Source organism: Strigops habroptila, chromosome 5, assembly GCF_004027225.2.
Source record: "Strigops habroptila isolate Jane chromosome 5, bStrHab1.2.pri, whole genome shotgun sequence".
Taxonomy (NCBI): Eukaryota; Metazoa; Chordata; class Aves; order Psittaciformes; family Psittacidae; genus Strigops; species Strigops habroptila.
Window position 1 is genome coordinate 37994598 of NC_044281.2, and position 16056 is coordinate 38010653.

General features: G+C 45.0%; 1 protein-coding gene across 1 annotated transcript in view; it reads right to left on the reverse strand.

The window, feature by feature from the left end:
• Positions 1 to 2675, reverse strand: part of SGPL1 (sphingosine-1-phosphate lyase 1) — a 31450-nt gene extending 28775 nt beyond the window's left edge. The window contains exon 1 of the mRNA XM_030487256.1: positions 2558 to 2675. Within this exon, the coding sequence (XP_030343116.1) occupies positions 2558 to 2560 (3 nt within the window). The 5' untranslated portion in view covers positions 2561 to 2675. The remainder of the gene's footprint in view (positions 1 to 2557) is intronic.
• Between the last annotated feature and the right edge of the window lie 13381 nt (positions 2676 to 16056).

The following is a 16056-nucleotide window of genomic DNA, read 5'->3' on the forward strand; positions in this document are numbered from 1 at the left end:
GAAACATTTTGCGAGTAGCTCAGTGCCATGCAGAGGTACACGCAGCATTAAAAGATAAAGTCTTGGCAGGAGCTGTCTGAAAGCAGACAATAGCATGGCAATTGTTCTAGGAACGGGCATCCACAAACAAAGGCAGCACCAAGACCTGGCACAGCTTCCTACCAGGGTTATGCAAGCCTCCAACAAAGCTGCTAGTATCAGCACAAACTGAATACTGCTATTAGACATTAAGGGCCCTAATCTTGGGCAACTCTGACCACAGTGCAGGATCCTCAAAGACTATCTTATCAACACCAACACAAAAAACCCTTTGGCCCCTGTGATACCTACTCACACGCTGTTCACGGATGGATCCCAGTGAGCTAGGAGGGGCAAAGGAAACTGAAATGCTCAGAAGATAAGGGCCTCCAAATGACTTTTACCTGTAAATTTCTAGGAAACACAAATAATTCCTAAAATAGAATAAAGAAAATTGTATCACAATCACCACAACTCACTGCAAAGAGACCAACACATCTGCTACTAGATCAGTTGACAGAATCCAAATCTCAGTTATACATCATGCTCTGAGGACAGCACCAAAATGTGCTTCAAAGCCCCTATTGCTACGCTAACCACTAAAGGGACATAACCATTTAGCCAGTACACAAAGAGAGTTCAGTACTAAATGCTCCAGAAGGTCTGCTAATACTTGAAAGGAAATGTCTTTGATCGCCTGGGATGGAGGGAATGACAGCAACAGTTCTAGGTCAACAATGCATCACTCCATTTCCAAAAACCAAAGACCATGAACAGATCAGGCCTTCCGAAACAACCCTCACTGCACATCGGTCTGTGGTGGGAGACAGCTGGTGCAAGAGGAGATCTGATGGAAACTACTGCCAGAACAGTATGTTTGACAGAAGAGACAAGCAGCAACCTCAAAATCCTTACTCATGGAAATGGGCTCTATTGATTCCCTTTTGCCAAGTCAGTCACAGCAAGGTTTTGATCACTGCCACACCAGTCAAACCACATACACACAATAAATGCTGTGATTAGATGTATCTTAACACCACTAAACAGGGGAAATATGCGCTGGAGAAATCAAAAGCAAGGAGCAAGGCATCAGCTCAGCAGAACCTCAGGTTAGCAGGGGACATCATCTCTGACTTTTAAGGGCAGCGAGAGCATGGCAAACTCTTAGTAGGCTGGAAGTGCACAGTACATGGGAGATACAAGATTTTTCTTCATCTAGGTGAGAAACTTTCCAATGCCTTGCCACCCCTATTGCTAAGGTCATGGAAGGATTGAAGAGTAAAATCATAATTTAGTAAAAAAAGTAATGTATCAGTGTTCATCCAGAGAAAGCTTCAGCCCCTAAGTATACAGCCAACTTCAGTAGCTTTCCAAAAGCGAGGAACACTCTGCAATAGCTACTGTCTAGTCTAATTAATATAACAGCAGACCTGTGCAGGTCTTCCAGACGCAGTAAGCAGCCGTTTTCTCTGCAAAGCCTTGGCACGGAGTGACTAAGGTGAGAACAGCCTGACCACACAGCATGCTTCCAGCAACCCCAGGTTAGTCTAGACCACACCGTGCACAAGGTATGCAGCATTTGCTTGGTTCCAAAAGAGCTAACACAAGCCGTGCAGGCTTATGATGCTCTCCCAGGCTACACGTGCTGACAGACACAAGGAATGGCGTGGGCCCTGCCTTTGTCCCCCACATGGAGGTGGTGACCCACTGGCTGGGCACAGCTCCGTGCCAGAGTGGGAAGAGTAAGCAGCACTTAAGTGTTTGGGCATGGACAGCTGCTCCCCGTGACTGAGTGGGAAAAGGCAGTTGGCCAGAGATTATACAATTTCATCTACCATCCAGTAGCAGCCACGATTTCAAGGTACCTTCCAAGGGTGAAGAAGCTACCACACATTCCAGGTTTGAGGTCTCAGAAAATGCGTGCCATGCCACTACATCCTGGAGCCAACTATATCTCAAGTAATCCCTCTTGCATCTGAAGAGTTTGCTTCTCTACTACTTTTAGCCAAAAAAACCCAAAAACCCAACAAACAAACAAACAAAAAAGGAAACAAGGTCTCTATTAGCCACATAACTTTTAGCAGAGCTCAGGTACCTTCCTCAGAATCCAGAGCAGGCAGAAAATACAATTTTTACCCCACCCTGATGAAATAAACCCACAGAGCCAGCCGAAAATACCATTTCTAACCCTCCTTAACCTGAAACTAGACACCTGTGGAAAACAAGGAGAGCACTGCACGGCTAGCAGGCCTGCAAAAGGGACCCCCTACCCGTTTAGGGGCACGGCACGGGCCCCGCAGGGCCGGCGGGAGTCCGGGGCGGGGGTCTCTGGCAGGAGGAGCCAGGGAGCGGGAGCCCCCGCCGGCAGCCAGCCTCAGCCAGGCGGCCCCCGAGAGCCCCCGGCACACCCCCGCCGGACAAGGCCCCGGCCTCACTGCCCGAGGGCCGGGACAGCGCAGGCCGCGCCGGGCACCCCCATCTCTGACCCCTCTGTTTGTCGGTCGACCCAGGTACCCACGACCCCGCACTTCTCGCTCACCATCGCTGCTGCCACTGCCTCCTCCTCGGCCTCCGCCTCGCAGGGTCCCGGCCCTGCCCCGCTCCTCCCCACCCGGTACCGAGATTGCCCAGCACCTCCCCGCCGCTCCCGCACGACAGCGCCCCCTGCTGGGCGCGCCGCGGGCAGGGCGCGCTCCCGCCGAAAGGGCGGAGCGGGGCGGAACGGGAAGCGGCGGGAGGAGGCACAGCAGCCTAGGGAGGCAGCGATGGAGGCCGGGAGAGAGGCCGCTCCCCCAGGTTAAAGGTCGCAAAATCAGTGCTGCAGTATAGCAATACGCTGTCTTTTAACTTCCCAGTTAAAAGCCTGGAAAAGGGGAAAAAAATTAAAAAAGAAAAGCAGTTTATAAGGCTGCCCCGGACCCTGCCTGGTGTTGATCCCCAGGTCTAAGGAACCGCTTCCTCACCATAATGACCAGGATCAGGTGTGATCCCATGAGATAAAGGCTGGGTTTCAAACACAAGGAGGCAAGAATTTTTTGGGACCAGCCTCCTACAAGCACAGCAATTTTTAGGCATCCAGGGCAAATAAATACCACCTGGCAAACATCCAAAGGGCAATTAAGTTGTGGGAAGCAACAATTACAAGAATAGTTCCAGCTAAAGAGAACCTGCACGATCATCTAGCCCCACTGCCTGGCCACTTCAGGGCTGATGCAATGTTAAAGCATGCTAAGGGCATTGTCCAAACGCCTCTTAAACACTGACAGGCTTGGGGCATTGACCACCTCTCTAGGAAACCTGCTCCAGTGTTTGACCACCCTCTGGGTAAAGAAATATTTCCTAATGTCAAGGCTGAACCTCCCCTGATGCAGCCTTGAACTATTCCCACATGTTATGTGCTATCACTGGATGCCAGGGAGAAGAGCTCAGCACCTCCCTCTCTATTTCCCCTCCTCAGGAAGCTGTAGATACCAATGAGGTCACCTCTCAGCCTCCTTTTCTCCAAATTAGGCAAACCTCAACTCCTTAGACTCATGCAACTCCTCAGACTCATGCAACAATCTACAGCTCACAGAGCACACCCAAGGGGTAGGACAGCATGGAGGCAGAAGGCTGCCTCTGGGGGACCAAAAGGAGCCTAGAAAGTGGGAAGAGATGGGCAGTGGCAAAAAGAAAGGGAAATATTTCAAATAGGTAGTTCCTTGTGCAGTGAAAGCAGAGCAGCCTAGCTTCAGGTAGGGTTGTGTTTTCAGGGCACAGAAGTGGAAGCTTTGATTGCCAGTAAGTGGTGTGAATTGGACAAATACGACAGTAGCATTTGACTTGTTTCCAGCCCAAAAATTAATGCATGGAGCAACTGCAGTTCAGCGTGTCACAAAGCACTGCCTCTGCCATGAGCCTGGTGCACTACCTGGAGCAACTGCCCCTCTCCTTGGAGATGGCAGCAGGACCAAGTGCCCATTTTCACCTGGGCCTACACAGGAGATCTTAGAGAGCAGTCTGGTTTGAGTGCGGGCTTCGATTTATTTAATAATTGTATGTGTGTTTGCCAGAGTTGAATTGAAACTGGTAGTTATTTGACAGCCCTTGTATCCATAATAATGTGTTTGAGATACACCTTTTATTGCAAGCTTCGAAACCTATTAAGACATTAGGTCCATTAAAACAAGCTGAAGACTTCTGGTCATTCCAGAACACATCTTGGTTTTAAAATTTATAAATCTGTACATTCTCTTGAACATATTCAGGTGTGGCTTTTTAAGTCACCTGCACTTAACCTCCCAATGCTTTTGTTTTTACAATGTTTTGAAATGGGTATACAAGTATCCACTCTTGGCATCTGTAGCACAAATATTTAACTCTGTGCCCCATTACAAGTGGTAACTGTTTTTGTTGGCTGTCACCATGCCATCCAAGCTGTCTCCTTGTAGAAGATGGCATCTTACGTAAGTCACCAGACAGTACTTTTGCCCCTAAAAAACTGCCCTGGTGGGATTGTTTTTAGAAGTATTCCTCGATAGCAGATGTTCTTTTTAATATAAAAGGGAACAAACAGACCTGTTACTAACCCACTGTCACTCTCACGAAGTAAGTCTTCTTCCCATGTGCTTGCAAGAAAGCTTCTGTTTGAGACAACCCCGAATGAGCTGTGTTTTCCAATTGGTACAACCTCTGCAACAAGCACTGAGGTCCCCAAACTTCCATAAAAATGTTGCTATTCGGAAAATATCCTTAAAAAATATTTATGTCTAAGTAACATCTTCCTCTCAATAGTGCGAGAGGAAATGTTGTTTGTTCCTTCAACCCTGAAAAAAGCCTCTTAGGATAAATCATTGCAAGGCTTGCTAATCTTTACACACACCTTCACATAATGCCAGGAAACAGAGAACTTGGTTTGTTTAATATGGCTAAAAGCACAGGTAGAAGAGAATACTGTATCTCACTATAAATATATGGGTGGTAGAGGAAGAGACACACCAAGGACGGAGAGGAGCCATTTGAGTGAAGGGACAATAGTGGCACAAGAACAAATGGATGCAGGTTGGCCCTGAACCTATTTAGGCTGAGAACTATGAGAGGGTTTGTAGCCGTGAGAACTGAGGTTCTGCAACAGCCTTTCCATTACAGTAATAACAACTTGAAAGCCTCAAAAGCTAGAGCCACTTCCTTAAAGCACATTACAAAGGACCACAGCTTCTTCACAGCTTTATATCAGAGTTTAAGGACCTATCTTGAAACTGGGAGACTTACTCCACAGAGATTGGGTTTTTCATACTCATTTAAATGAAGGTTTCCATTTTCCTCTGCTCCATCACACAGCCCAGGCAGAAATGGTTCTTGCCACTATTCAGAACAAAACCATGAAAGTACCTTGGCTTGTCCTCACAGGTGGCAGTAGTAGTGTTGCAGCCATGCCAAAGCAGTTGCTCTTGCACAGAGAAGGGAGTTGCCTTTTCCAGCAACAGCCGGCCGTTGCCTGAGCTCCTGGTCCTGGTCTTCATCCATCTCTGCTGCTGCTGGCCACCAAGAAGGGCTGGGAAGGGAAGCCTGGGGCTGAGGAACAGGACAGCCAGGCTGCTTGCATGGCCTGAGCTGACCTAACACCTGGTACAGACTAAGGCCAAGACCATAGGGTTGCTGGAGGATGATCACCCTTAGCACTTGTAGCCTCCTAGCAATGCCAAGAGGGCCACTCCCACAGAGCCGCAGTCTGGACACTTCCATTCTGCCAACCAAGACGCCTGCCAGCATTGCCCATGCTAAGACAAAGCTCTCATACCCTTCTTTAAACGCCGTCTTGGAAAGGGGGCTGGAGAGAGAAAAAAACCAGATGAGTCCTGGTTTTCCAATGTCAGCAGGGCTGTTAGCATTACAATATGTGTGGGTATTAGAGGTTACATATAAGGGAAAAAATGTCACTGAGACCAACTCAGCAGGACCAATCAGTTCAAGGGCTGATGCAAAAGTCAGGTCTGAAAGCAGCTGAGTATGAAGAAAAATGAGTGCTTTTTCTTCCTTCCACAAAGTAATGTGAAGAGGGGATTATAATGACTTTCTAAGTGGAACAACCCCCTCTATCTTCTCCTCAGCCCCAGCTTGGCCTGCTCACTCCTGCAAGCCAACAGCAATCAGTTGGCTGGCAGAGACAGGACAAAGGAAGCTGCAAGCAAGCAGTGCAAGCAAGCACCTCCCAGTTCAGGTGTCAGCAGCACCCCATTTTAAGTTGTATTGATGAAACACCCGCACAAGGCATAGAGAAGAGCATAGATTTTAATTTGTGTGATGATTTTAAAAGGACACTGCATTCTTGATGTAGTTTAAGGTAACAACAGCTCCCCTATTCAACCCCATTTTGCTTAGATCTGGCAGTCCTAAAGAAAAGGTATGGGCTAACCTTTAAAAGACAGGGAGAAGTAATGGGATTTGATGCAGATTTAAGGTTCTTGATCTACATCCGACCAGAGGGCTTCTTTTAGAGACTGAATTACTTATTCCATAGGACTTAACATCATTCATATTTGTCATTTACAAGCAGTTTAACTTAGCCACCTAAGCATATCACCAACACCACAGTAAGAAATAAATCAATAGGTAAGCCATTAGCAAACCTCCAGCTGTAATTCTCAGACATAAAGGAAGGTGTAATAAGCCTGTGCTCCTACAAGGAGCACTGCTCCCCCTACTTCAGCAACAGCCAGGAATTACAATCTCTGCTCCAGCCAGCCATGGCTTGTAGGAGATGGAAATGAGAAACACATTGGCTTCCTAGAACAGATTATGATGTACACGTTGTGTCTCACCCCAGACTCATTTCCTTTCCGTGCATTCCCTGGTGATTGACTGAAAACCACAGTATGCAGTGCTGGGAAGCTGGTAGCAGCTGCCAGCCATACTGAGAGAAGCAAGTGGCTGTCATGTCAGCAGATCTGGACCTCCAAGGGTTCCTCCACCCCACTGCACTGACTAAATCCTGTGTGCTGCACAGCTGGGAATCCAGAGCATGCAAGTGAGAAAACCACACAGCCTAGGACCCAACCCTGCCGGAAAGGATTGTAAACAAGTTCACATGAGGATCTGAAGTTCACAGTTGCGCAGCAGGAGCAGGGAGCTGCTGTTTTGTTTGGTTTCAAGAGGACATGCCTCTGAAGCATTAAAGCAATGTCAATACAACTAGTCACATGCATTACCTGTTAATGTTGTTTTATCTGAGGCTTAAATTGGGATATAGTCTACTGACCAATTTCACTCTCTTGCTTGAAGGATATGAAAGACCCAGGAGGGAGATATCACCCATACTGGATTCTCTCATCCTTTCCCCTACCCGATCAACATACAGGGCAATATTGCAATGAACATCCACAAAAGTGTCCATAGCTAGTACAGAGCACATGCAGTCTGTATTTATCAGCTATACAGGTAATCTCACAAACCTGGTGATGTAGTTAATAGAATAACTAAGAATCTCACCGCTATTTGGGAACCAAAAGCAGAAGCAGAAAAACTAAATTTAGTGTTCTCCGCAAGTGGTTTGTGAGGATCAAGTCCCATGCTTCCATCAAAACATCCATGATGCTAACACTGCCCAAATTACACTTCTCCTGTCATTTAATCTATTTCGTTAGTGTGGTTCAGGGCAAGTCTGGGAAAGCAGAGAATAAGAGAGATTTGATGGTACAGAGGAAAATTTTCCTCCCCCTTTCCCTTCTACCACTCCATGGCTCCCATCAGGTAGATGGCCACAGCATGCACAAGCCCAAGCCCATAGAGATCAGCCAAGTGGCTGCTGGGGCACAACCCATTACATAAGATCCCAATTCATGAACCCGTTGATCAGCTTTTACAAACGAAAATGATCCTTATTTTGCGAAGACTGAGTGAGAGGTATTGCAGCACAGCATGCTCTGATCCAACTGCTCATATCCATATTACATGGGACACTAACTTAACTGTGAGATGCTGTTATAAGGACAAGCCAGATGTAGGCTGTTTACAACCCCAGATTGTCTCAGGGAAAACTGCATCAGTGCCCCTGTAAGATTTGTTTGCCATGTTGCATGCAATGTCAATACACACATGGGTACAATGTGTTGCAAAGACTGAGCCTTACTGCTCCATGGAAATGTGGTTATTTAGACTTCCTTCAACAGCAGCTTTCTTCCCACAGCTTACCCTGAAGACCTACAGAGGCAAGCCTAGTCTTGAAGAGATGCTCTAAGCCTTAACTCAAAGTACTGCACAAGCTTAATGAAAATTTACAGTGCATAAAATTAAACACATGAACTCACCTTTGAGGGATGAGGACTAGAAGAAAACTCGTACCAATCAGAGGAAAAGACTTTTAAAAAGCAATATAAAAATACATGAGCTCAAAGGACTCTCACAATGAAAGCATAACATGGGTGTACATAAAAAAACACTATGTCTGGTTAACTTAGAATTTTCCAGTCTGTTTGATTTATAACTAAACAGATCAAGAACAGTAGCTATTTTCTACACTAACAAAGTTAGTTCCAGTAATCTTCATTGATGCAACTTTATATTGTGCACATATGGGCTCAGTTCCTGAGACAACTGTAGAGTATTCCTATTTGGCAGGCGGCATAAGTTCTCATCTTCAGAAAATTACACTGAAGTGGTGGAATTAAAAGGAATCCTAGTTCCTTTCTTGCTTCCAAGTTTTTCAGGACAGCAGCTACTCAAAGTGTTGAAATATGAGCACTTGGAAAAAAAATATTTATGTTATGAATTTTGTGTACATATTAAGAAAGAAATACAAAGCTCTGGGTTTATATAAACTCTACAGAAGTTAAAGAACACAGTGCAATACATTTTCAACCTTTTCTCCCTAGAAACTTGGGAAATGACTTTAGTTTAGTGGCTGAAGCACAAGATTGGGAAATAACAAATCAGACAAAGAGGTGCAGTTTTCTAGAAAAAAAACAAACAAACAAAAAAAAACAACTAGATACAGGGGATTATTTTTCCCCTTTCCTGTCTAGCAGCACAGCACTACCTGTAGGTCCCCAAAAGAAATATTTGTTGCCTTTCAAAAAAAAAAAAAAAACCAAAACATATATATATATATATATAAAGCCTATCAAGTACAGAGCCATTAGCATTAGGCACCATCTACCACAAGCTGAAAACAGGAAATGTCCAACTCTTTGAATAATCCAAGAGCATATTACAACATCTACATTTTCTGGACAGCCTGAGGGTTTCTTTCAAGAGCTGACCCCAGCACTCCCAGACCAGGCACTTCCAACAATGTTTATGGCAAGAGCATTTCAGGTTTTCCTTCCCAGACGACAGTCCTGCTGGAAGGACACCTACCCAAGTTAGCACCCACAGATGAGGCATTTGGGATCAGTTGGGAGGCAACACCTCATAGCAGCACTCCAGGCACATCCTAGTGCCATCCTCTGGTCCTCCCCAGCCTGTCCCTCCCATTACCACTGTTGCTCTGGGACTCTGCCTTTGTTCCTCTCCTGGTTTTATCTCTGCTTTTGCATCCCTTTGATCGATATGGGTCTGACAGTTGCACTGCTTAAGACACACACTTCTTTCCAAAGGCACTAGATTTATTAAAGACCAGTGGCATAAAGGACAAAATAGGCCAAACAACATAAGCACTATCTTCTAGCGCATTTGCATGCATGTGGTTTTACCATAAATCCCATTTCTACTGCTCCAAGAAAGCCTCTAAACATGCACTGAGAGATACCAAAAAAATTAAAGTCTGTATTGCCGCTAGGAGGCAGGCCCTGGCATTCTCAGATGCCCTTAGAGGGCATCCAAGGTGTCACATTGCTGCCCTCCCTATAAAGGGTGCTCTGGGTGCAAAAAGCTGAAAGAGCCCTCACCCAAAGCAGAGGCATTGTTTGTTTGCATATCTACTTTCAGTGCCACCCCTTCAAGGCAGCAACAGCACCTGAAACACCCACAGATCAAAAAAACGTCATCTGGAAACTTCGCCTAACAAATTCCCTCTTCTCTTCTCATGGCTCACTGCTGGTCCTCAGGTCTTGGTGTGGAGCAGGTTACAGGTACCCAGGAGCTGGCAGAGCTCAGGTTGTGACCCTGGGCTTTCTTCCACAGCTGCACGAGTTCAGAGGTCTGGGTTAAGTTATTTGTGAGATGCTTTCCAGCACTGTGTCCTTCAAACAGCTTAGGGAACCACTGTATCATATTCTGGTTTAATTGCATAGTACAGGCTACATGCAAAGGCACATCAGACAAGGTCCGGGCAAGATCCTCGTGCTTGCAGCTGTCTTCACAGTTTGTGCTTGCACAAGCACTTTGACAGTGCTTCACCACTCTGAGTACCAGGATCCAGCCCAGTTTGGAGCAATTCCATGAATTACCATATCCTGCTGTACGCTGGCTTTGGTCAGCCATCCAAGCATCTGCAGCATCACTACAGAAAATTTGGTTGGGTTTTTTTCTTTTCAATATTACATCAGGTGATGTTCTTGAGAATTGCAAAACAAACTTTAAAAATAAACCAGACTTGTAAAATCAAGAAGATGACAATTCCCAGTGTAATGGCAATAGTGTTACCACTGGAGTGAATTAGTCCAATAAATATTTGGATACAAACTTCTTCCTGCTCCACTGGTAGAATAAGTTCAGTCCCGGCTGGAAAGCAATACAAGCTGTTACTGGACAATTAGACCACAATAAGGCAGCTTCTAACACTTTTCCAGCAGCAGCTGTTTGAATTCAGAGAAAATCCTGCTTGCCAAGCACTAGGTAGAGGCACTGCTCCCTGCCAGAGGCACCTTTCCAACCGGATTTGGATTACTGCAACAAGTACCTCGTGGTCCTGGCTTCAGGGTGGCTGTAGTAATATTTGCAATTTCAGCTTGCTCTCTCTGTGTTGCAATTTGTTTACCACCAATTTCTTCAGAGCTTCTTGTCAGCAAAAAGCTTTCTAGCTTCACTCTGGAGGCGGGGGTGAAAGAAGCAATGACCTCTGACATGAACACAGAAACTCCAGAATTTTGCAAGGCACACAAGCAGAAATTAAAAGCCATGCTTTTTACCAGAGACAAAATTCTCTCACATCATGTATATGCCAAGATTTCCACATTTGTTTCTTTGCTCTCACATGCTGACACCAAACATATTCAGTAACAGGAAAATAAAATATTGACTATCCCACATTGCACAGAAAACTGAGCCTCAGCATGATGAACCCCCCACAAAACAGCATAGAGCAAGATGGGTACCCGGAAGTCAGCTACCAGCCCCATATTTATAACAGTAGGCCCTATTTTGGAAAACTGCATTCTGTCATCATCTGCACATGCTTATGCATATTATTTTATCTCCAGGTCTTGTAAGGGACCTGTTCCTATAACACAGCCATGGTTGCAACTGCTGTATTTGGTCCATAAACATGTAATAACACTTATGGTCCCCTTCCAAAGTCTAATGACAGCAAACTACTCTCAACAGCCCCATGCTGGGAATTAGCCTGAAAAACTGTATAATTGCTCCTTGCTATCTGTGTGGCACAGAAACCACAGCCTGGATTTATCCCACTTCACTGAAGTGTCCGAGATAGGAGCAGTATTATCTGCAGCTGATAGAGAATATTCAGCAGTAGGATCTTCCCAACCATGAATAGGCTGTGTTGCCTTACAAGGTGTCCCTTCCTCTCCTGCTCACAGCAGAGCAGCTCAGAGGTGATCGAGCTCTTGAGCATTTTAATTTAAGCCCCCAAAGCAATGGAGAAGTAACTGCTGCCCTCATAATGCCTTACAGCCCTGCTAAGAGGCATCCAAATCCATGCATGCTCAGCAGCTGGGGATGTAAACACAAAATCCTATCTCCACATCCCTCTGCAATCCTTCAAGGGGTCCCTCTAGTCTGATAAACCGCAACTTCATAACTGCAGCAAATCCACACAGGCTCATGGGTGTGCTTGCAGTTCCTCTGTATTAGCGTCATCCCACCTCCAGCAGCTCCTAGGCAGGCTGTAGACAAGAGTGCCTAACACGGTTGAGCACCTCCATTTCTTGCCAGATTTTCAGTGCAATACAAAAGCATTTCATGGTCTATTGTCTTTTAAGGCAGAACAGTGTTTCCATACCAGTTCTGATTCATCTGCAAACACATTTTGCACTCTAGTCACATCACAGTAGGTGTATTGGCCCAAGTGCATGATTCAATTCACAGCCCATACAGTTGAGAGATTTACCGCCTTGACAGGGATTTACACCACAACCTTAGGAAGAGACAAGACTTCAGCTACTAAACAGAGAATACCAGAATACCCAACTCGAAGGGCATGATCTGGAAAGACCTCCTGAAGGAAGGTGTATCTCCCTCTTTTGACCATAGAGGGAGCTGATTCTCTAAGTGTTAACCTCTTTTAAGAAGGAAAGAGGAATCACTCGACCTCCAAGTCCCAGTATACAGCCCAGAAATTTTACTGGCCCCCACTTCCCAGCACAATACCCAGATCTCACACATGGAGAAAGAAATGCGGAATAATTAATGCTCCTGGATACTGTTTCCCCTCAAACTACAGGTGATCACAGAGGAAGAAAACACTTCCTTAAATATGATTGATTGCTCTTGCTGGCACAACAAGGGAAAGAAATCAGACAGGAATATTCTCCATCGTTCCACAGGTGCTTTGTCAAATACAAATGCTCCTGCATTTCAATGAATGATAAATTGCTTTTAAGAAGTGACTTTTGTGTCAGTGAGCATGTTATTATTGATTATTCTAATCTCACACTGGAAAACAGTCTTCATACCCTACTGTTCTTTAAATCATTCAAAGAGTTTAGAGGTTGCTGTCTAACAAGCTCATAGGTTGTATCTTCCTTGTCAATCTTATCAACCCCTTGTTTAATTCTAAAAATGTAAATAAAATGCAGTGAGCATCGGCCTAATGCCTCATAACACACATCTCTCTTCCAGAGAGAGAAACAAGAGATTTTTCAGCTGCGTATGTGGCTTGTCAAGCATCATTTTAATTCTAAGCAAGTTCTGGTGCTCTCAGAGCCACATCCAACACCAGAGCACAGCAGTGGTTTGATGGGTAACAAAATACACATGTCAGAGTCAGGAAAGCCTCCATGATTTCTTTATGTCTGAGGAAAGTCAGTTTAAATACCAGTTAAAGAGCAAGACCCCTTGGGACCACCCATTAGTTTCTTCCCTATCCTCACTATGCAAGACAGTGATGCTCTTGGTGGCAGCAGAGATTAGGAGCAACTGGAAGATGACCCCAGCACTGGCTTTTCTGGCCACCTTGTCTTTGTTAGTGGAGACTGCTCTTATCCATGCAGCTTCAATTACCCTGGTAAACAGAATACCTTGCTTTTGACATCAGGGTGCTGAAAGTAATCTATTACCAGCACAAAGAGGAGCCTGGTAGTTACATCCCAGCATGTAAACAAAGACATTGCTGAAGGTACCATGTACATTGAAAAATTAATGGCCACAGAGGACTTGAATGCATAGTGATATGAAGCTTTTTATGTCCCCTGGATACTCCTGTAAGCCCAATGCCAGCATCTCCTCATTAGGTCACTGGGACTAGATACAATGAAATGACCCCCAGCATTTGCAGAAAGGCACCCACAGAGCAAAGTTCCCAGCAGATCTTGCTCAAGGGCAGTCTGCTCCCCTGATATCAAAGAAAGAAGTGACTACCCACCCCCAAAGCTGGAAGAGTGCACAGTGTTCTGAAGATTTTCACTAAAGCTATTGCTATGTCATAAAAAAAGACCCAATTTCTCTCAAAGCAAGGCTTTTGACTTTCTGAAATCTTGAGCAGTTCAGGGGACCTCAGTTCAGGAAACCATCTGATGACAAGCAAGAATAAAGCATGTGAATTAAGAAAGCTAGCCACTAATATTGAGCAGAGGAAGCAGCAGCCAGATTGTCAGGTTTTTCTACAGTGTTTATCTCAAAACACTGTGAAGAAAAGTTATGTTGGGTATATGTTTTTTTTACTAGAAAAAGAGGAACAGTAAAATATCAATTACTATGCCAGCAATGCTCCCATCTCTTTCTGTGTCTTCTTTCACTTGAAGCATCTCTAAGGTTTTGTTGTTTTTTCAGTTGGTCTTTTTTTTTTTTTTTTTTAACATCGAATTTAGGCAGAACCAGAAGTGATCTGGCTGCACCACCCAACCAGCAAAAAGTGACTCATCCCCTCCACAGTTTGCAGCTGGATCCCAAGGAACTGAACATCAGGTGCATCAGTGGGATTTCATGTGTACAGCACACTAAGCTCAGCTTGTGCCTTTTCTCTGCATTGCTGGGGTTACATACATGGGGTTAGCTCAAAACAGACATTTCTTGAGGGGACTGGCCCTGCATTGATCAAAGGACATATCTGCCATCCACATCGGGTCAACAGTTTCTGTCCACAGTTCACAGTGTGGATCTATCCTAAATGGACCATTTTCCCAAGTAATTCAAATGCCTTAATTTCACTGAATGCAAGTTACACAAAATGGCTTTTAAAGAAACCTAGCTTAATACACTACATTTATAGACAACCACCAGGCAACACTTCTTCCCTCTCTGTAAATGTTATTCTTTGACCCTTGGAGAAAGGCATTAGAGAAGTATAGCAAAGATCTTGTTAAGCAGCAACTTACTAAATCAAGAATTCAAATCAATAGCATAGGCATAGCGTGACTTAAAAACCTATTTTAAAACTAAATTAAAAAGCAGTTGCATTGCCAGTTGACAAGATTAGAAAGGTTTCCCTAGCAATTGTTGAGATTGCAAACTAATGAACCATGCAGAAAGAAGATGGAGCACGAGGGGCCAGGAGGGGGAAACATATGTGCTTTTGCACTGTTGGCTTTTAACAAATATGGTCACAACTCAAGGACTTGTAGAAACCATTATAACCTTAAAAAAGGAAAAGTTTTCTGGATATTTTTCATTTCAGCAAGTGTTTTGCACTAACCTGAGGAATCCCTCATCAGTGCCAAAATCCATGACCAGAGTTACAAAAGGAGATGAAAATAACTGCGAGGCTAGTTGCTTGAGCAAAGGGAGCAGGATGCGCTCCTCAAAGTCAGATCTTCATCCACAGCTCTCAGAAGATAGAAAAGCAACCATACACAGGAGGCTTAACTGGGAACCGGACCCTCTAGTTCAGGTGATTACCAAGAGTTTATAGGGAAAGAGCAAGGGTCTGGAAAACAGGACCTGTAAGGTGAGAGAGGAAGAAGATAGGGTTGCAGCTGAGGTATCTTCAAGTTCCTCTCTTAAAGAGACAACTTTCCATGCCAGCTAGGGCTAGGATTGGAAGTAATAGGGTAAAATTGCAGCAAGAGGAGACATCACTATAGCAGTAAAGTACTGGGATAAATTCACTAAAGAAACAGAAACCTCTATCAGCAGAAGCTCTTTACAAAGAGATCAGATGTTCATTTGTCAAGGTATAGTCAACCACAGGGAAACAGGCCAGGGGACCTCTTGAAGTTTATGCTAGCCCTGTTTTCCCATAATTGCACAAAATATCACTGTGCATTAACACAGCAAGGTCCTTTCTTCAGCTTATCAGGCCTTGGGAGATCTTAGATGTAAAACAACTCCTACCACTTCACTATGCTGAGGCACCCCCCACCACCTCCCTCCGTCTATTGGGGGGGGTGTGTGTGTGTGTCCCACAACATAGCCGTGGTGAACAACCAGCAACTAAAAGAGCTAAAAGGGTTATTTCACAGCCAGCTTCAGGCGGCAGGAGGGAGAAACAAGGAAGACAAAAAGGAGGCAGTCTTTGCTGCTGTGCTGAGAAATGCAGCCTAGCAACCTCCACACAATAAAGCACAAAGTGCACAGACAAGCACCCTGCAAATGGGGGGTTCGAAAGTCTCTCCACAGGGTTGGTAGAGAGTAGCGCTTTTTTTTTCCACCTGTCTCATAACAGACTCAGCACTGCTGTTAACTGTTTTCCTCCACCCAGGTAGCACAATCTAAGTCTTTTCCTGGGAAGCAACTGGGAAAAAACAGGCTGGGAAGAGAGCACTTCTGGCTGCCAGACCCAACTTT